Source organism: Maniola hyperantus, chromosome 14 (genome assembly GCF_902806685.2).
Source record: "Maniola hyperantus chromosome 14, iAphHyp1.2, whole genome shotgun sequence".
NCBI classification, from domain to species: Eukaryota; Metazoa; Arthropoda; class Insecta; order Lepidoptera; family Nymphalidae; genus Maniola; species Maniola hyperantus.
This window is the reverse complement of record NC_048549.1, coordinates 1,559,368-1,580,000: the sequence shown is the minus strand read 5'-3', so window position 1 is coordinate 1,580,000 and position 20,633 is coordinate 1,559,368. Positions and strand designations below refer to the sequence as shown.

The window sequence follows — 20,633 nt, the reverse complement described above, 5'->3', positions numbered from 1 at the left end:
TAAAAACTATGTGCCCTATCCATTGCCACTTCAGCTTCGCAACCCGTTGAGCTATGTCGGTTACTCTAGTTCTCCTACGGATCTCCTCATTTCTGATTCGATCACGTAGAGAAACTCCAAGCATAGCTCTCTGAGTGACTCTGAGCTTTCTTACGAGGCCCATAGTTAGCGGCCAATGTTATGGATCCGAGACATGGTATCTAACTATGATTTTTAGATAACTTAAATGATTGAAAATTCACGTTTCTATAATAACCTACCCTCAAAAATATAATGGTCTAAGAGCCCATCGAACTTACATACTTGTATATTTTTTTTGTCGTAAAGTACTGACACCAGTACTTTACTACCATTACAATCTAGCCTATGAGAGAGGCTAATAAGCAATATTATAGTAACCTAAACTTATAAACGTACTTATACCTAAGAATCGGTCCATTGGCTTAGCTTAGTTTATAGTTTTTTTACCTTATTGGAAGACACTTTGTTCTTGTGTGTTGTTGTTCATACATACCTGTATGATCTTTTTCATTGTCCTTGATGAGATTTTCTGTGGAAAAAGGCCAATCCATAATTCTTAAGTGTGAATATTAGCTAAGAAATTGTACATTTAATCGTTTCTATAGGTACTAACCCGTAATATCGTGGCTCGCTACGTCCATTGATTCTTCCAACTCTGCTTTATCCTCCACTACAAGGAGACAAATGTACGACATTACTTATTTATTTATTAAAATAATACTTACACTAAAATTCACATTGGTCAAAGGCAGTTAAATCAGCTGGCCTAACATAAATCTACCTCTGAGAACCTATTATTAGCTTCTAGTTATTTAATTTTTAAGATCATAATATGTTAATTTAAGCTATTGGTTTTCCAAATAAAATAAAATAAAATAAAGGTGGGTCTACGCTAGGCGAACCGAGCACGAGCCGAACACAATTCGTCTAGTGTGGACCGACTTACAAGCCTCGAACGAGCGCGCTGCGAGCATTTCGTTCGTGCTCGGCTGCGTTCTGCCTGTTGTCGGTTTTTTGAGGAACACAAGGGAATTGCTTTGCGCTCGCAGTGATCGTTGTAGGTTCACACTTGACGCCGCGAACGACGAAGCCGAGAACGGCTCCGCTTGTGCTTCGCTCGTGCTCGGTTCGTCTAGCGTAGACCCACCTTCAGAGTTTCGCATCTACAGTGTGATTCACACAATCACACAAAGACACAATCGCTCGATCAGACGCTACCTCATTATTTTCTGGATTGCATAACCGCACACGTGTACGCAGTACGGATGTACTCCTTCACGCATCTTTGTGACTCAGAGGCTCGATTACGGTAGAACAATAGCTACAATGTACAATGCGTCATCATTCCTTATACGCATGGCTAGGGTCTGGATTACTCTTCCTAAATAAGTGTTTCCTGTCAATTATAATCCGGGTATCTTTAAAACAAGAGTGAATAGGCACCTTCTAGGCAAACGCGTCCCATCTTAGGCCATATCATCACTTTCCATCAGGTGTGATCGTGGTCAAGCGTGCGCCTATAACGAATAAAAAAAAAAAGAAAAAATGTCACAATTGCAATCACCTCTCATTGGTTGATGCTCGCTCACTATTGGCTGCAATGCGTATTTGCAACAAAAAACCGGCCAAGTGCGAGTCAGGCTCGCGCAACGAACCGTTCCGCAATCCGTACTACAGTCGTATTTTTTCAACATTTTGCAGGATAATTCAAAAACATTGATACATAAAAATAAATAAAAATCTGATTTAAAATGCACAGGTGAAGACCTTTCATATGATACCCCACTTGATATAGTTATCTTACTTAGAAAATTGAAAATACTAATTATTAGGTCATGACCACACTTAAATTTTTTTGTGTGATGTAACTACAAATTGACGGTTTTTATATTTTTCCCCGAATGTCTTATGAGATGTACCTACCTACCAAATTTCATGATTCTAGGTCAACGGGAAGTACCCTGTAGGTTTCTTGACAGACAGACAACAAAAAACAACATACTATAAGGGTTCCGTTTTTCCTTTTAAGGTACGGAACCCTAAAAAAAGACATCAAGCAGGGGCAGCGTACGTCAGACGCAAAATAGTTTCACTCACAAGTGGTGTCAGTTTGAGGTCGCGGCTTGTGCGTGGCGCGCGCGTCGTGCGCGTCGCGCAGCATCTTCTCCCCCGAGATGATGCTGTCGTACACGCTCCACAGCTTCCGGACGCGCTCTGTCAAGTTACATCCAGATACATAAAAAATCTACATTCATACTAATCCATACCATACTATAAGTATTTACTATTACTTTTACTATATTTACTTTATACTATTACTTTATTTACTATATCCATACTAATATTATAAATGGGAAAGTGTGTCTGTCAGTCTCTCTGCTAGCGTTTCACGGCCTATCCGTTGAACCAATTTTGATAAAATTTGGTACAGAGATAGCTAGCATGCGGGAGAAGGACATAGGCTACTTTTGATCCTGGAAAATCAAGAGTTCCCATGGGATTTTTAAAAACCTACATCCACGCGGACGAAGTCGCGGCCATCATCTAGTCAGTACCCTTATTATAAATGCGAAAGTGTGTTTGTTTGTTGGTTTGCTGGTTTGTCCTTCAATCACGTCGCAACGGTGCAACGGATTGACGTGATTTTTTGCATGGGTATAGATAAATATCTGGAGACATAGGCTATTTTTATCCCGGAAAATCAAAGGGTTCCCATGGGAGTTTTAAAAACCTAAATCCACGCATACGAAGTCGCGGGCATCATCTAGTACAAAATAATTGAGTATTGTCCATACCGGCTAAAGAGGCCTGCTCGTGCGTGGAAGTGAGCGCGAGATGTATCTGCTCCATGTGTTGTTTGAACGCCGTGTACTCCTTCTCCATATCCACTTCCGTCGCGTTGCTGAACGTTTCGTGACCTGACAACATTATTTGACAATTTATGTACATGAAGGTACATAAAGGAGCTGACTAGGCATTGTTATAGGGGTTGACATAAGCATTACTCGGTAGTTAAAGCAGATCGCGTAATGTGTAGCCAGTCCCTACTAACCGGTCGCGAAGCGAACACGCGCTCACAAATAAACTCTGATCAAAAGGTTCGCAGTGTATAATTAACCGTCCCAATACAACACTCCCCAAGACATCCCAACAGTAGTGAAGACCCCAAACCTCACAAAGGCTAAGCTTCTTGAGCTAAACCTTGAGAAGATGATGATGACTAAACCACTAAAAGTGAACTTGAATAATGATCAATCGGATACGTCACGATTGCAACATATTAGATTAACCGAGCCTTCGTGGGCGCACTAACAATATTCTCGCACTACGAGAGACAACCAAAACTACCCTCAAAAACCAATATAGCAACCCTCATTAATTAGGAGTCATGACACCAACGTCTACTATGAGAATAGACAACCCTAACCCTACCTAGGTCGCCTCCACATCACCCCTTATAGCGACTCCCGGACCGACTATCTAACCTAGCACAACTCACCTATTACTATAACCTCAAACAACAGAAACTACGCACCACATACCCAGTCCGCTTCCATCACCACTTATTGGTGAGATTGCAGTCAAGGGCTAACTTGTATATGAATAAAAAAAAACTCAACTAAAAATATACGTGCTTGACGTTGAGCCGCTTGACCGTCTCGGAAGCCCATTACAGTACGCGGCAGAAAGTAATGTACATCGGCCTTGTGTACAGAATGACATTTCGGCTTTGTAGAGCGTTATATCTGTCACTCATATCTATATGACGTTTTGTCGGTCTCAACGAGACGATGCTCTACAAATCTGCTATCTCTTTCTAAAGGTCGGTATACATTACTTTCTGCCGCGTACTGTACCTCTACAATATACCAACCTTTGAGCATAATTTCGTTGAGATGCGCGATGAGCGCGTCGCGCATTTGTTTGGTGTCGTAGTTGATAGCGATCACGTCCGGTGGCAGCTGGATCTCGTACATCGGTATCTTGTTGTATCTGACAACATTACACGAGTAATACATTCAATTTTGAGAACTCACTCGCCATTTTTAGGGTTCCGTACCTCAAAAGGAAAAATCGGCCAAGTGGTCGTCCGCGTAGACTAAACAAACTTCAAACTTAAATTTTACCCCCATAGGGGTTAAATGTTCAAAAACCAGCCAAGTGTGAGTCAGACTCGCGCATGGAGGGTTTCGTACTCGGGAATTTTTTCGTCATTTTTCATGATAAATAAAAAACTATTATGCATAAAAATAAATAAAAAACTGTTTTAGAATGTACAGGTTAAGCCCTTTCACATGATACCCCACTTGATATAGTTACCTTTGTTATAAAATTAAAAATACTAATTTTATTTGTTCATGAACATATTTCAATTTTTTTTAGTGATGTAACCACAAATTCACGGTTTTCGGATTTTTTTCTTTACTTGTGCTATAAGACCTACCTTCTGCCAAATTTCATGGTTCTAGGTCAACGGGAAGTGTCCTCTAGGTTTCTTGACAGACAGACAGATCCCTTTGGTACACACAGCATAATTTTATACTATACTTACCAGAGAATACTCACCTAAAGCAAGCAGTTGTCAGACGGCTCACAAATGCGTGCGAGTGCGCGTTGAGCGCGTGCGCGCACTGTTCGCGCGCGTACCGCGGCGCGGACAGGCGCGTGCGCACGTACTGCGCCAGCGACAGCGACAGAGACAGGCGCGACAGTCGCGACCCGCGCGACACCGCGCCGCACTGCTCGCAGCGCGACCAGAACATCACCTGGTAGTAACGCATTGTTTTGTATTTTTTTTGTAATCTCTAGCAAATAGTTATATTTAGACTTTAATCAATTATGTGTTAAGTTTCATTGCTCCAGGGATGGGCGATAGAATTGCGACGCAGTGTTTCACTAATGCAGTTCTATCGATTGTGTTGTTTTTGTTTACACATATTATTTTACTGATTATTAATTATTATAGTGGTTTTGTAAATTAATTGATTGTGTACCAAGTGATTACTAAACAAATTCTAAAAATTCTAAAATAATGCATTCAAACTAAAAATAGGACGTAGTTTCCGCAAATTTGTCACGTCTTAGCTGGAATATCATGTGTAATAAAATATTTTTCCAGGTATTTATTCTGAGTATTTTTCCAACAAAACGTCATGTAGCAGAAAATCAGCGGCGTTCTATTCTTACAGCAAATACTATTTCTATACTGTATCCACGGAGAGAAATTTGTGTAGGGCTGTTTCTGTTACGTCATCATCATGATCAACCCATGACCGGCAGAGAAATTTGTGTAGGGCTGTCTCTGTTACGTCATCATCATGACTAGCTCACTACAGAGCACGGGTCTCCTCTCAGAGTGAGAAGGGTTTGGCCATAGTCTACCACGCTAGCCATTGTGCGGATTGGTAGACTTCACACACCTTTGAGGACATTATGGAGAACTCTCAGGCATGCAGGTTTCCTCACGATGTTTTCCTTCACCGTTAAAGCAAGTGATATTTAATTAATTAAAAACGTTACGTAATCCCATACAAATGACAGAGGAAAAAAGCGTGAGGGGTGAGCGTTAACCATCTTGAGTCACATTCGAAATTCAATGCGAAGACACGGTTAAGAAGAAATGGTTAACGCCCACTGATTTTTAGGGTTCCGTACCTCAGAAGGAAAAACGGAACCCTTATAGGATCACTTTGTTGTCTGTCGGTTTGTCAAGAAACCTACAGGGTACTTCCCGTTGACCTAGAATCATGAAATTTGGTAGGTAGGTAGGTCTTACAGCTGACATTCTGGGAAAAATCTGATAACCTTGAATTTGTGGTTACATCACACAAAAAAAATTGTGGTCATAAACTAATAATTAATATTTTTATTTATTTTTATGCATCATAGTTTTTGAATTATCGTGCAAAATGTCGAAAAAATACGACTGTAGTACGGAACGCTCGTTGCGCGAGCCTGACTCGCACTTGGCCGGTTTTTTTGTCTCTGTCTAACTTCTCTTCGTGGTTAGTTAGTTATTATAGGAATAGGTTAGTTAGTATAGTTATTTGTTTAGAATTCTGTTATAAATTCCGTCAATAACCCTAAAGAACGAACAATCGTCTCATAGCTACGGCCTATCCCAAATGCGTTTGGCAGACGGTTAATAATTATTTTTGAAATATTTACTACAGATAATGAAAAATGTGTAAGATACGCACCTGTTTGTTCTGCTCCTCTTTGGTTTTATCGACGTTGCTGTGGCCGATGGTGTTGCAGGTTATTGTGATGCATACGTCATCGTGCACGAACCTAGGTAGATTTTTTATTTATTTATTTTATTTTTTACATCTTATTAGAACGGCAGTGCCACTTACACTAACTAGATAATTAATAATAAATTTAAATACAAATAAAGGTACAAGAAAAAAGACATAAAATACAAAACGATAAAAAATCAAAGAATTTTGAATATGTACGCTGAGAACATTGAATGACATATTCATGTAATGCTCTCAGCGTACTTCAGTAACTCCCGAACCAGTATTATAGACCCATCATTAAATGGGTCCCATTGAGCATTATTGTCCAAAAGCGCGTTGAACGATGCTAATGAACGGGGTATAGGTGACATAGATCTAGCAACAGTGCGGTGATGTGGGACCACGAAAAGTTTATTTTTTCGTAGACGAAGATTACTGTTAATTAGATATATCCTTACATTCACTTTTGCGGGTTGCGAAGCTGAAGTGGCAATGGGCAGGGCACATAGTTCGTAAAACCGATAGACGTTGGGGTCCCAAGGTGCTACTGCAACTATGGGCCTCATAAGAAAGCTCAGAGTCACTCAGCGGGCGATGGAGAAAGCTATGCTTGGAGTTTCTCTACGTGATCACATCAGAAATGAGGAGATCCGTAGGAGAACTAGAGTAACCGACGTAGCTCAACGGGTTGCGAAGCTGAAGTGGCAATGGGCAGGGCACATAGTTCGTACAACCGATAGACGTTGGGGCCCCAAGGTGCTGGAATGGTGACCTCACACCGGAAGACGCAGTGTTGGAAGGAAACACCCCAAGGTGGACGGACGACATCAGACGAGTCGCAGGGAGGGAAGAACGACTATTTAATTGGCGCGGGCTATAACTTTTAGGTAGATTAACAAGTATCCAATAGGGTTATTCTAGTAAATCGTTACTAGCTTAAGCTTTGGTAAATTTATTTGCAAATAGCTGCCCCGGCGAACTTCGTTCCGCCTAACAGTCGATTAAAATTTTTTAAATTCTTCTCTCCGTAAGAACAATCCTCGTACTTCAAGGAATATTATAAAAAAAATTAACGAAATCGGTTCAGCTGTTCTCGAGATTTTGCGATGACCAACACATTTAGTGATTCATTTTTATATTATAAAAGATTAGCTGATGCCCGCAAATACGTCCGCGTGGATCTAGTTTATTGAAATCGCGTGGGAACTCTCTGTTTTTCCGGGAAAAATATGCAAGAAATCACGTCAATTTTTTGCTCCATTGCAGTGTGATTGGAGGACAAACCAACAAACATACTTTCGCATTTATAATATGGGTAGTGATAAAATTAAAGGTCTGGACTGAAAACCGAAAGGTCGCCTGGTCAAACCCCACCCCTTGCACTAATTGCCGTACCTACTCCTAGCACAAGCTTAAGGTGACGCAGGACGCTCGACCGAAATTGGCAGCGCACGTGGGTAACATGTTTGCTTTTCACTTGACATTGTATGAGAAAGTTGAGAGGCACGATGATTTTCACCGAAATCAAGCGCGCGAAAAGGGTTCAGGAAAAGTATTTTTGAGAAAAAACTGCTGAATTTATGTTTGCAAAGTAAAATTATTCCAAGTAATGAATAAATAAACTACGTCTAATGATAAATTGTTTTAGAATTTTCATATCCCTAATCTTATTTATTTACGCCCAAAGTTGTCATTAATTTAGTGTTAAAATAGGAATCTTTTGAGCCTCGTAACTTTTAAATCAATACTTTCTTCAATATTTTATATATCAATAAACCTAGATAATGACGAGATAAATCGATATAATTCTTAGTTTTGTGTGTACAATATCGAATATTGTTGTAATTTCCCTCCTACGTTTGTACGAAGAAAGCACCGAACTGAGTCCCCTTAACGCTTAGTTAGAGGGGGAAGGGGAATATTAGTCATCATTGGCTAATATTCTTTAAAAAAAAACACTAACTTCCTGACGTGTTGGTTCATTGGTATGTGGCAGTTGGGAGCAGGGCATTTGTGGTCGCTGTTGAAGCAGTACTTCTCCAGGAAAGCTCCGAGGGAAATGTCGTGCCGGCTGTACATCTCCATTGTCACCGTCCTGGAAAAAACTCAGTTATCAAACCGGGCGCGGCGGGGTGTCTACGTATCTCGCGACAGGCTTGCGACAGGCGTAAAGCTCGCGATCATTGCTGTCAAACGTCCGGCTAGAGAGAGACAGCAATAGCCACAAAGCAAAATGAGAAGAAGAAGAAAAGAGACAGTAAATGAACTATCGTATTGCTACTGCTGCCGCGTTGCTGTCGCTACTGTAAAGTTTGATCTTTGTGTAGTTCACGCGGACGAAGCGAGCATAAGCTAGTATACATCAAATGAAGTAAAAGAAGAAGTAAGGCTGACATACATAATTGTAAAAGCCTGTTAATAAAAGATAAAAAAAAAAAAAGAAGTACAATCTAATGAGTTGTTTTACTTTTTGGAACTCACCAAGGATTAACGCAGAAGTCCGGCACGTTGGGCGACTTATTGCAATAACTGTACAGCAAGAGGCTCAGTCGTTGATGATTTTCTGGCGACAGGACGTCCACGGGTTCTCTCTCAGAGTTCTTGTTAGATTCCGCTTCTGCTTCCATAGATTTTACTACTGATACTTTATAGTGAGGACATTCGGCTGTAAAAATAACAGTACTTAGTATTAAGAGGAGTTCATTGGCAGCGCGCTCCATAGAAACGTAGTTTGGTTCTCATTTGTACTGTTTGTGTTTGTAAAAATGTGCACGTGATTGAAGGAGAAACCAACAAACAAACACACTTTCGTATTTAGAATATGGGTAGTGATTATGTAGGTTTTTTTTTTTAAATTCAGATACAAGTTAGCCCTTGACTGCAATCTCACCTGATGGTAAGTGATGATGCAGTCTAAGATGATAGCAGGCAACCTGGAAGGGATATGGCAGTTTTTATTAAACCCGTACCCCTTTGGTTTCTACACGGCATCGTACCGGAACGCTAAATCGCTTGGCGGCACGGCTTTGCCGGTAGGGTGGTAACTAGCCACGGCCGAAGCCTCCCACCAGACAAACAAAGGTAATACATACGTTTATGTTTATTAGTAGGTAGCTGGCAACCAACAGCACGGAAGTTGGCTAAAGATGCTCTTAACGCTGCGTCATCCGCCGGTGCTGCTATGGGATTACTGACAAACGGGTGCTGTTGTATCTTCACGTTCTTAGACGGTGCCTTAACAGACTCTTTGCGCAAAGCTCTAGGAGTGTGAGGCGTTTGCGGCTGTTGCAAAGGCAGCAGGTTTAGTGAGGGTGCCGGTATTACTATGTTGGGAGACATCGACAGTACCACGTCATCTGTACACCATCTGTAATGTTTATTCAATTTTAGAGCTAATGCAGAGGTGAGACGATCGCTTTTTGTCTGAGACTAATTATTATTGTTCGACTTTAGTTGATACTAGCTTATGCTCGCGACTTCGTCCGCGTGGACTACACAAATTTCAAACCCCTATTTCACCCCCGTAGGGGTTGAATTTTCAAAAATCTTTTCTTAGCGGATGCCTACGTCATAATAGCTATCTGCATACCAAATTTCAGCCCGATCCGTCCAGTAGTTTGAGCTGTGCGTTGATAGATCAGTCAGTCAGTCAGTCAGTCAGTCAGTCAGTCACCTTTTCCTTTTATATATTTAGATTACGGCGACTTTTTGAAAAATATTTATGTTGAAGTGATTTTATTTCTTGGTTTTATTTTTGCTGCTCTTTATTAGATCGACTGTCATCGATTGTCTGCGAATGGATTTTATCTATGATACACTATGTGCCTCTATATAAGGTCGCTATTCGCTAATATTGCGAAATGGTAAGGTAGAGCATTAATATAAACCAGAAACAAATTAGGACCCAAAATACATCCTTGGACAGGACAGGGATACCCTCAACGGAATACACACTACGCGTGCCCTAAATTTTAAGATAATAATTAGGCAATGAGTGATTTCAATGCGTAAGTAGATTATTTTATGTTATAAATCAATAGCAAAGCTGAAAAGTTCATTGTTCATCACAGTCTAGCCTCAGACAGGTTACAAATATACTAACGGTATTCCGCTATCATTTGTTCATTACTAAAATTCAGATAATTATAAAATTAATTGATTTTATTGTCAGTTTTTCTATTAGTATTCTTAGTTAATCATAGGAATTATTAGTTAAATAGTTTAACAACGGTGTGCAAAATTTTTGTTTGGAAAAATTTAACAAGTTTAATTTACTTACCTTTCACTATGACTATCTGCTTTTAACTTAGCTTCTTCTTTTGGAAGAAACACATCATCATCCACAGAAAGTCTAGATTGTAAAGGATCACTAAAGTCTTTAATAGGGACACCACAACTTAGATTTTTATCGCTATCAGTTTTACGAGAAAACTGCTTTGATTTTTGCAACGGATCATCTATTTCTACTGATTTATTTATTTCACTGTGGTCATTTTGTTTATTCTGTTGTAATTCTTTTACTTTTTCATTTACTTTATTTTTATTCACATTTGAATTATGATTTAAATTTTCTGTCGCTTCTTTTTCAGATCCATTATTACGAGATTCATCGATATCAATATTCGAATTTTTTGTTGCATTATCACTTTGCTTATTAGGATCATCAAGAGCATTATTTGTATTACCAAATATTTTATCACTTCCTTCGGAAATGTCATTATTACTGTCATCATTGTCATCTTGACTATTAAATTGATTTCTGAAATTACTTTCAGCACCCATTTTGTCATTTTTGTCATGTTGATCATCTTCATCATCGACAAAAGTTCCGGGTTCGGGTAGTACTGCTTCTATATCACCTAGGAATGCCTTTTCTAGTTTCCAGTTATAACATGCTAGGAGCATGAATTTGACTATTTTCTTTACACGAATGAGTTCCTGTAGGGATCCTCCACGGAGTAATATACAGCAGCCTAATTGTGGTTCCGCACAGCCTTCTAGCACCATGAGAGTTTTACTAGAAACTGACAACTGGCAATATTGGTAAGAATCATTTAAATTTAACTATAATAATTTATATTACTGAGCACCAAACTTGTACGCCTAAGAGTTCTCGATAATGTTCTCAAAGGTGTGTGTACACTATAGTTTGCAAAACTTTCTTTTCTTAACTTTGTTTGCCTACCAAATGTGACCCACCGGCCACCACCCATATTCAAGATTCGTATTTGGGTCACAGAAATGTATATGTGTACCCAACTTAATCGGTCGAGCAGTTTAGGAGCAAACCGGCTCTGACAGACACACAAATGATCTTTAAAAGTTCCGTTTGGTATCTACAAGTGTTAAAAAGTAGCTTGCCGATCGTTATTATATCTGAAACGGATTATAAGTACATCCTAGGAAATACTCAATATTATTAGTAATACCTTGGAAGGTACAGTTCTTGCAATTCACGAAGGCGAGTGGACTTTACTTGTGATAACGTCGTATACACGAACATTGCGTAAGTGTGCGTGCACGTCGGACCAATCAGTCGCGAGCAAGCGCTCGCAAACGCACACATTTACTGTACCTACCTTACTTATACCGATACGACTCAAACACAAGCATGAGCCACTCGCCTTCGTGAAATGCACGAACTATAATAAGTATAGGCCCTATTAAGCAATTATGGTGTTTATACTCACAATTCTTGACATAAAAGTTCCTGCAAGTGCCCAACCGGGGCATTCCGATCCTTGCATCGATAGAGGCCACCAGGTCAGCCCGGGCACAGCGGGCGCTCCGCCGCAGGGCTCGGTCGCGGACTCCTACAGCTAGGGCTACGCCCTCGCCGCGCAGGGCGTCTTGCACAGCCCTGGCTGCGCTTCCTCGCACAAGCACAACTTTAGGCCGAAGGGCTGATATTCGGGCGGCGCAACGGACTAAATATTCTTGCTCCTATTAAAGTGTACATAACATTTTTATCTAAATCGGTGTCGCGCTTTTTTTCTAGGGTTCCGTACCCAAAGGGTAAAAACGGACCTCTATTAATGTCATTGCTGTCTGTCCGCATGTAATAGGACTCTAGCTCAGAGACGAAATAAGTTACATACCTGAAATTTTGGTATTTGGTGTAAAACATTAACCCAAAACCAATTAATATTGAATCAGAAATTCAATTCTATTATTTTTAGCGCTTGGCTGTAATCAGATGTATTAATTAATTATTGTTCGGGTACCCCTTAATATAGATATCAAATCAAAGGAAAATAAAATCTAACCTGCATTAGAAGAGGCTCCAAAGAAGTAAGTTTTCCCTCTACCCTCTGATACGCAATAGAACAATCCAGCAATAGCACTGTAGGGTTTGATATGTGTTTTGGCATGCCTCTGGAAAAAACAATTCAAATAAAAATACCCTGTCTATAAAATTCTAATATCAATGTCAAATAAAAAACTGAAATGTGATGTCTGGCGCTGATTGGTGTAGTAAAAAAATAATTTTGCAAATCGGTCCAGAAACCTCGAAAAAATAGATATGTACATACATTAAAAAAAACCGAATTGAGAACCACCTCGTTTTTGGAAGTCGGTTAAAAATTGAGAAGGATTACTGCAAAAATTATATTATTTACTTAAATAACATTTTGAAAAAATTGGGTAATAAACAGCAGGGAGAACAGATGTAGGTACTTACTTATTAAAAAGGAATAAACTAACCTGTGTGCAACATTTTTGGTCATAACGACTCCCTGTATGACGCAACTATCAGTCATGTTCCCACCCGGAACCTTCTTCACTTGCACGTAGTTCCGAACGTCGATGTCGTTGCTAAGCATATCTAAAAGCACGATGGAGACTTGGTAATTTACGTAAAAAATCAGTTATCGATCTGTCCAACTGGATATGTTGATGTATAAGAGTTTAATCGTAGCGTTTTTGTCGCTTTAGTTAGTATATACATGAAACAGTACTGGACCCAAAATCGAACCTTGAGGAACCCCAATTCCTGGAGGTTCGATATTCAAAAGTTATTTATATATTACTTTTACTCGGTATACAACCAAAAACATAGTTTATTGACTAATATTAATAAAATATTATGCCAAAGATACACTTTTGGAAAAAACTGTATGGTACACTCTGTCAAAGGCTTTTATTAAATCTTAAGATACATCAGCATCATATTGTATAGTGTAGCTAATTCTCTTGCACACAATCTCTGGAATGTTGGAAGACTCCTCATTAGCTGGGGAGACGTCATCAAACGAGTTACGGGGAGCCGCTGAATTCAGGTGGCGCAATACCGTGACATGTAGAAGTGTATACAAGAGACCTATGACCAGCAGGGGATCGCTTCAAATTCAATTCAAATTCAAATTTCTTTATTGCGAATCTGGGTAAACAGTGGAGATGTTACAAAACAAAAAGGTACAGCCAAATTCTGCCTATTAGCATGCAATATGATATTCCTAACAAACGTGTACATAGTTTTGATAAAATTTGCCAAATTTAATACTTAGTCACAAAAGAATAAAAAAACAAGATAGTACTTAATACAAAATATGTCGAAAGGTAACCAAATACACACTAAAGGAAAAAATGTCATCTTAGATATTCGTCAACACTATAAAAAATGTTTTTAATTAAATATTCGAATAACTTCTTTTTAAGGCTTGATGTTGGCTTTCAAATATTTTTGTGCAAAATGTGTTTTCACTGACCGGGTGCCGTGATATCGGCGGCGTGTACGCATAGCGGGTACAGCGCGTCCAACCACGAGGCCGGTAATCCTTCCCTAGCCAGCCACTGGCGCATCAACAACTTTAGATGCTCCTCACCAGATTGTTCTATTGCTTTGCACACTTGTTTTGTATCGTTGCCGTCTACAAATAAAGTGTCGCTCTAAATAAACTCATTATATTTATTCTCTTCATTAAATTGTTATAAGACCCGCAAATTGCTAATGCGCGTGGCCGCCATTTTAGTGACGTCAGCACTAGACTGAAGTGTCGAGATGATGGTATATTTTAATTTCGGCTGACGGCAAAATGACGTCATTTTGATGTTAATGAGAGATGGTTCCAGCGCAATTATAGCAATTTGCGGGACTTATATCCATAATGGGGATCCACGCTACCAATTTATCCCGACAGGTGGCGCATAAGCGAACCGACAGCAGAGATAGTTTATCATCTGTGGAACCAGGGGGGCGATTGTCTAAAACTTGCATCAATCATTATTACAATCTCAATTGTTCTGATTGGCTGAATGTGTGCGATTCTTGTTGCAACAATGCATTGTGGCCAATAGTGAGCGAGCATTAACCAATCAGAGATGATTGCGATCGTGACATTGTAGCTGTCAAACAACCGCGGTAGGGCCACTGCTATACTGAGCTGTCAAACGCCATCATTTTAATTGTACGAGCTTCCAGATATTATCATACATCTTTAAATAATTGACGAAACAATCGTATATTGTATTGTATCCATTTCACCAATAATTAATTCTTAGCAAAGCTAACAAACAACGAATTGAATAATGTTGATTTCGACATTGACATTGGCCGGACCTCTTGTGGCGCCCTCTGAGATCAGTTTAGCCTGTGGATGCCTATTACATACCAATATTATAAATAGTTAATTATAAATGTATCTAGCTTAGTTATTCGTATTTATTTATTTTAGGACCGACTTTTCAATCGCCCAATAACTTTTAACTGAGCAATAAAGATGTTTTGACACTCTTGGTTAGAAAGTTTATTTGGCAATAGAAAAATCAGCCCTTACTAGAATTAGCTTTTTAGTGTTAGCAAACACTGAGCAGCAAAATGCTCTGTGTGCGCTAACCCTACCTTGCCTTGCAATGCTGCGCTTTCCAGTGCGAGGTCTCCTTTCTTTAGCACCTTGGAACCCAAACTTCTATCGGTTTTTCAAATTATGTGCCCTGCCCATTGCCACTTCAGCTTCGCAACCCGTTGAGCTATTTTAGCATTATTATGGAAAAATAGCTAAGAACATCAGTTTAATAAAAGTTGCTATACTCAGGTTAGCTTGCTTAAATTCACAGTCAAGGATATTTATAAGCCATTGTTTACGATAACTTACTTTCATTATGATCTAAAATTGGCTGGTCCTCTTCACTGGTCGGTGTTGATTTCGGTTCTAAAAACATCACGACATCTTATCTTATCTTATAATATATAAAAGGAAAAGGTGGCTGACTGACTGACTGACTGACTGACTGACAGATCTATCAACGCACAGCTCAAACTACTGGACGGATCGGGCTGAAATTTAGCATGCAGATAGCTATTATGACGTAGGCATCCGATAAGAAAAGATTTTTGAAAATTCAACCCCTAAGGGGGTGAAATAGGGGTTTGAAATTTGTGTAGTCCACGCGGACGAAGTCGCGAGCATAAGCTAGTATAAAATAATTTAGCTCCCTGCTTTATTAAAATAAATTCTTACGTCTAACTCTGTTTCTTACCAGTTTTCGTCGCTTTTATAAGTCTAGCCGAGCTATTCCCTAGGTTTAGATCCAGGCAATATGACGATACGCTCTCTACAAGGCCGTTATTACATTCCTCTGCTGTAATGGAAAGTAATACATTTTAATTCTAAATAATATCTGTCCCGGCTGTACTCAAGACAAGGGCATCAGTCGTGGGACAGGACACCATTAGCTCCGCGTGCCTGGATTTCGGTGACGGTTCCAGCGATGAAGATCAGCAAGAACTGTCGGGAGACGATCGGCAGCTGTCTCCCCCCCACCCCAGCCACCCTCACAACGGGCTCTACGGGCAGCGGCATACGCGGCCCGCAGTCAAAACCGCGGCGCGTGCGCGAACGGACTCCCTTGAAAAAGGACCCCGGATGGGTTCGAAACTAGTCGGGCTAACGTCGACTAAACACGTGAGTACAGCCGGGACAGATATTATTTAGAATGGAAATCACTCACGGTAGTTTAAACGCTAAAATACATTTTCATTTTGCAAATATATGTTTTAAGAGTTGCAAATTTGTATGTAACAGAAACGTGAATGCTAAAGTTCAAGGTAAAATGCCCGTGGGCCGTCGGTCTGTCGCGCACCATATCAACTCAATACCAGCGATATAAATATTTTCCGTAGATGCGGCGCTTCATGGTAACAATATGTTCCAATGAATATCGGTGCTAGCACAAGCTTTACGCTTAGTTGGAGCGGAAAGAGAAATATTCGTCTTGATTAACATGGCTAATAGGTATTATTTTTAATTCAAAATTGATTACGACTCGTCACCAAAAGGAAACTATTCTTGGCCAAAATCCATCCATCAATGTTATGAATACTAAAAAAACTTATTTAATGACTGTAATATTGCTTGTAACGGTTAATACTCCGGCATAATTAAAAGACACTCAATTAATTCCGCTCGTAATGACAATCTTGGCAATGTAGGTAATAGGTATTGCAGTAGTTCTTACTAAGAAAACAAATAAACAAAAAGGTTTATAAAACCAGTTCTATGTCCAAAATATGAAGTGTTTGTTTCTTTAACTGTAATGGCAGTCCTAATGGCAGACTTCTGGCGCTTTTAAAGTAAAATTTAAAAAACATCTTTTAAATATTCAAAAGTTACAGATTTAGTCAAAATTTATTTAATTTATTTATCTTACCAAACTTTACTTTCTCATCCACACCTTGCGAGCTATTTTATTTTATTTTATTTTTTCTTTATTATACTTACAAAAAAAAACTATCGTACAATTTTCCTATTCTTACAATTTACAACATCTATTTCAGTGTATTATTTCTTATTTCTTCTTTTATGTCCTATATCACTTTAAATTTAAAAACTGTAAACACTTTATTTCATTTTATTTATCCATTTACTCGCCAACTTTATATATTCTATGCCACTGACGTTTAGGTAATATTTAAAAGGCGGTCACTGAAAATCAGCATTGGGGCATCTGGTACCTCAGATATTTGCTCTAGAGGTTTGTGTCTGAGGGGCCCGACGTCTCAACACAAGCTGAGTGGCCTACCTGTTCGAGGTGTTGCACTGCTGTACAGGACGATATTGCCTACACCATGTACCACCTATATACCTCGAATAAACATTATTCTATTCTATTCTATTCTATTCTAATGTCTTTCATGTGCATTAATTTCATTGATGGATTGACTTTGGCCGAAAACCTTTTGACGAATTGGCGTTTCCCTTTGTGTTGACGACTCGTGGACAATGGTACTGATTCTGAGCACATCCTAATTTTAGAGTATTCGCATCCTCTTCTTACTAATGTAATATGAAAAGGACAAACCCCGTGATTTTAGCGCACAGTCGCGAGCCTACTGTTTAAATTTGTAGCGTGCACTAAAATTTAGAGTCTTTAGAGCTCGCCAACAAACTGGCTCACCAGTGTGGCGAGAGAAAAACTATGTATTAATTGGTGTACGCTTACATTTACATTTTATTAAAAATTTATTTATAACAATATAAATAAATTTTTAAAAAAATGTAAAGTTCATGTTCCGGCCCATTTTTAGCATTATTAAAAAGAAAAGGATGCAGATACTCTAAATTTAGTTTAGAGAAAGACAACGGAATCGGTGCCAATGTGACCTCCGCCGCATCATTGTTAAAATTTATAATTTTAACAATTTTTGTAAGTATGTTTATGTTAGTTTGTACTCGTAGTTTAATGAGTGTAATTGGCTTTATGGCCGTTCTAATTAAATAATAAATAAATAAATAATAATAATAAATCCTCCGCCCGGTACAAATATGTATGTATGTAATGTTTATGTAGGTTTATTTATTTTTATGTATGTAAGTATATTACAACTCTTTTGGCTTTTATATGTATCTATTTTGTACACGGGCGTGAGAGCAAATAATATATGATAATAATAATAATCACAACGCGGTGCTTGGCGCTGTTTACCTGTCGGCGTGTCATTGGAGTCGCTGTCCCGCCTCAGTTGCATGGGGCGGTAGAGCGCGTAGTCCGCGAACACGGCCGGCTCGGTCATACGCTCCATATACCCGTTGCTTAGGAGGCTCTGACATAGGATCGCCGCTTGAGCCCTGCCATTTTTATCATTCCAAAAATAAACACAATAATGTCCACACATCTCTGTTCTGTATTTTGTATTTCGGTTTTCTTGATATATTTTTCAACATCGATCAAAACATCGAATGTAACCTCTCCATCGTTTGTCTCGGCGCCCTCACGCTTGGCGATGCCGATTACAATCCGAGATCAAAATCAAATCAGTACCCTCATTATAAATGCGAAAGTCTGTTTGTTTGTTGGTTTGTCCTTCAATCACGTCGCAACGGATTAACGTGATTTTTGCATGGGTATAGAATAAAGACCTGGAGAGTGACATAGGCTACTTTTTATCCCGGAAAATCAAAGAGTTCCTACGGGGTTTTTTAATTCCACGCGGACGAAGTCGCGGGCATCAGCTAGTAGGTAATAAATTACACTTTTTGATTTAATGAAATTGAAAAACTTTTAACACAAATTTTCAGAAATTCACACTAGGTTTCCTAAAGCAGACACAATATTTTAGTTTCACTGCACGGAAAAAATAATGATTTTAAAATTAATTTTGTAACACAGTAGGTAAGTATACACAAGTAATACACGCAGATGAATTCGCGGTCAACAACTAGAGGTAAAATGTGTTGATAATGATAGCCTTAACGTTTTCACGGACACAAAGCGAATGACATAAATTTGTGCATCGATAAGGTACTTACATAGGTCCAAAAATTATCTGATAAAATTATCTAGAAATTGGCCTAAATTAGGTATTATCAGATATCTATGTATTATTAAATTAGAATTCTTTACGAAGACGTGATTTTTGCAGTATATTTTTGTTTTAGTATCACCTCTATGTGTTAGTGGACCATGAAAAATATAAGTGCTTAGTTTGTTTCAAATTTTACGCAGGCGAAGGCACTGGTAACTAAAATTAAAAATCTCTATGGAGTATGGATAGTATAAAAAACCGGCCAAGTGCGAGTCAGGCTCTCGCAACGAGGGTTCCGTACTACAGTCGTATTTTTTCGACATTTTGCACGATAATTCAAAAACTATGATGCATAAAAATAAATAAAAATCTGTTTTAGAATGCACAGGTGAAGCCCTTTCATATGATACCCCACTTGATATAGTTATCTTACTTTGAAAATTGAAAATACTAATTATTATTAGTTCATGACCACAATTTAATTTTCTTTGTATGATATAACCACAAAGTCACGTTTTTTAAATTTTTCCCCAAATGTCTGCTACAAGACCTACCTACCTGCCAAATTTCATGATTCTAGGTCAACGGGAAGTACCCTGTAGGTTTCTTGACAGACCGACAGACAGACAGATACACAACGAAGTGATCCTATAAGAGTTCCGATTTTCCTTTTGAGGTACGGAACCTTAAAAAAAAATACAGTCGAATTGAGAACCTCCTTCTTTTTTTGAAGTCGGTTAAAAATACAGATCACATTATTAGTATGGATTATCTATCTACACTAATATTATAAAGAGGAAAACTTTGTTTGTTTGTTTGTTTGTTTGTTTGTACTGAATAGGCTCAAAAACTACTGGACCGATTTTAAAAATTCTTTCACCATTCGAAAGCTACATTATCCACGAGTAACATAGGCTATATTTTATTTTGGAAAAAAATAGGGTTCCGTAAGATATTTGGGTTTTTCGGACACAAGGTGTAAAAAATCAACCAGAAAAGTTACTTATTTTGCGTACGCTGCCTAAACTATAAAAGATAGAACCATAAAATGTTCTAATTAATTGTAGATCTTATAAATATCTACAAAAAAGTCCGCGACACACTATACCCATCTATGTCGAGTGAGGCACAGCAACCATTTTTTTATTTAAAAATCTTGAATTTTTTTGGACTACATTTAAACGCGTTTATTTTACTCATGCTATTAATCCTTATCAAAATAAATGATTTCATCACTAAGAACAGTTTATGGAGATAATATTTGGTCTTTGAATGATTAAAATTGGACGTTTGGTTTTGAAGTTATGGCGAAATTAAAATATTACGATTTCTGCTGCACGGTGTAATGTAGCTTTCGAATGGTGAAAGAATTTTTAAAATCGGTCCAGTAGTTTTTGAGCCTATTCAGTACAAACAAACAAACAAACAAACAAAGTTTTCCTCTTTATAATATTAGTGTAGAAAGAGGTAATGTCGTTAAGTTTGTTTGTAGGGGGTAATCTTTAGAACTACTGAACCGATTTTAAAAATCTACGCGGGCGAAGCCGCGGGGATCAGCTAGTATATATATAAAATTCAAAGTCCTGACTGAATAACTGACTTATATATCAACGCACAGCCTAAAC

The 20,633-nt window shown here is 38.6% G+C and overlaps 1 protein-coding gene across 1 annotated transcript in view; it reads right to left on the bottom strand.

Annotated features, from left to right (window-relative positions):
* Nucleotides 1–20,633, bottom strand: part of fab1 (fab1 kinase) — a 37,168-nt gene that overhangs the window by 11,861 nt on the left and 4,674 nt on the right. Inside the window, exons 6-23 of the mRNA XM_069502883.1 lie at nucleotides 18,189–18,331; nucleotides 15,744–15,845; nucleotides 15,359–15,415; nucleotides 13,973–14,134; nucleotides 12,969–13,089; nucleotides 12,530–12,638; nucleotides 11,954–12,206; nucleotides 10,543–11,287; nucleotides 9,356–9,630; nucleotides 8,745–8,928; nucleotides 8,227–8,358; nucleotides 6,222–6,312; nucleotides 4,588–4,787; nucleotides 3,896–4,014; nucleotides 2,817–2,939; nucleotides 2,119–2,235; nucleotides 635–691; nucleotides 515–550 (exon numbers count right to left, since the gene is read on the bottom strand). Coding sequence (XP_069358984.1) covers nucleotides 515–550; nucleotides 635–691; nucleotides 2,119–2,235; nucleotides 2,817–2,939; nucleotides 3,896–4,014; nucleotides 4,588–4,787; nucleotides 6,222–6,312; nucleotides 8,227–8,358; nucleotides 8,745–8,928; nucleotides 9,356–9,630; nucleotides 10,543–11,287; nucleotides 11,954–12,206; nucleotides 12,530–12,638; nucleotides 12,969–13,089; nucleotides 13,973–14,134; nucleotides 15,359–15,415; nucleotides 15,744–15,845; nucleotides 18,189–18,331 — 3,026 coding nt within the window. The remainder of the gene's footprint in view (nucleotides 1–514; nucleotides 551–634; nucleotides 692–2,118; nucleotides 2,236–2,816; nucleotides 2,940–3,895; nucleotides 4,015–4,587; nucleotides 4,788–6,221; nucleotides 6,313–8,226; nucleotides 8,359–8,744; nucleotides 8,929–9,355; nucleotides 9,631–10,542; nucleotides 11,288–11,953; nucleotides 12,207–12,529; nucleotides 12,639–12,968; nucleotides 13,090–13,972; nucleotides 14,135–15,358; nucleotides 15,416–15,743; nucleotides 15,846–18,188; nucleotides 18,332–20,633) is intronic.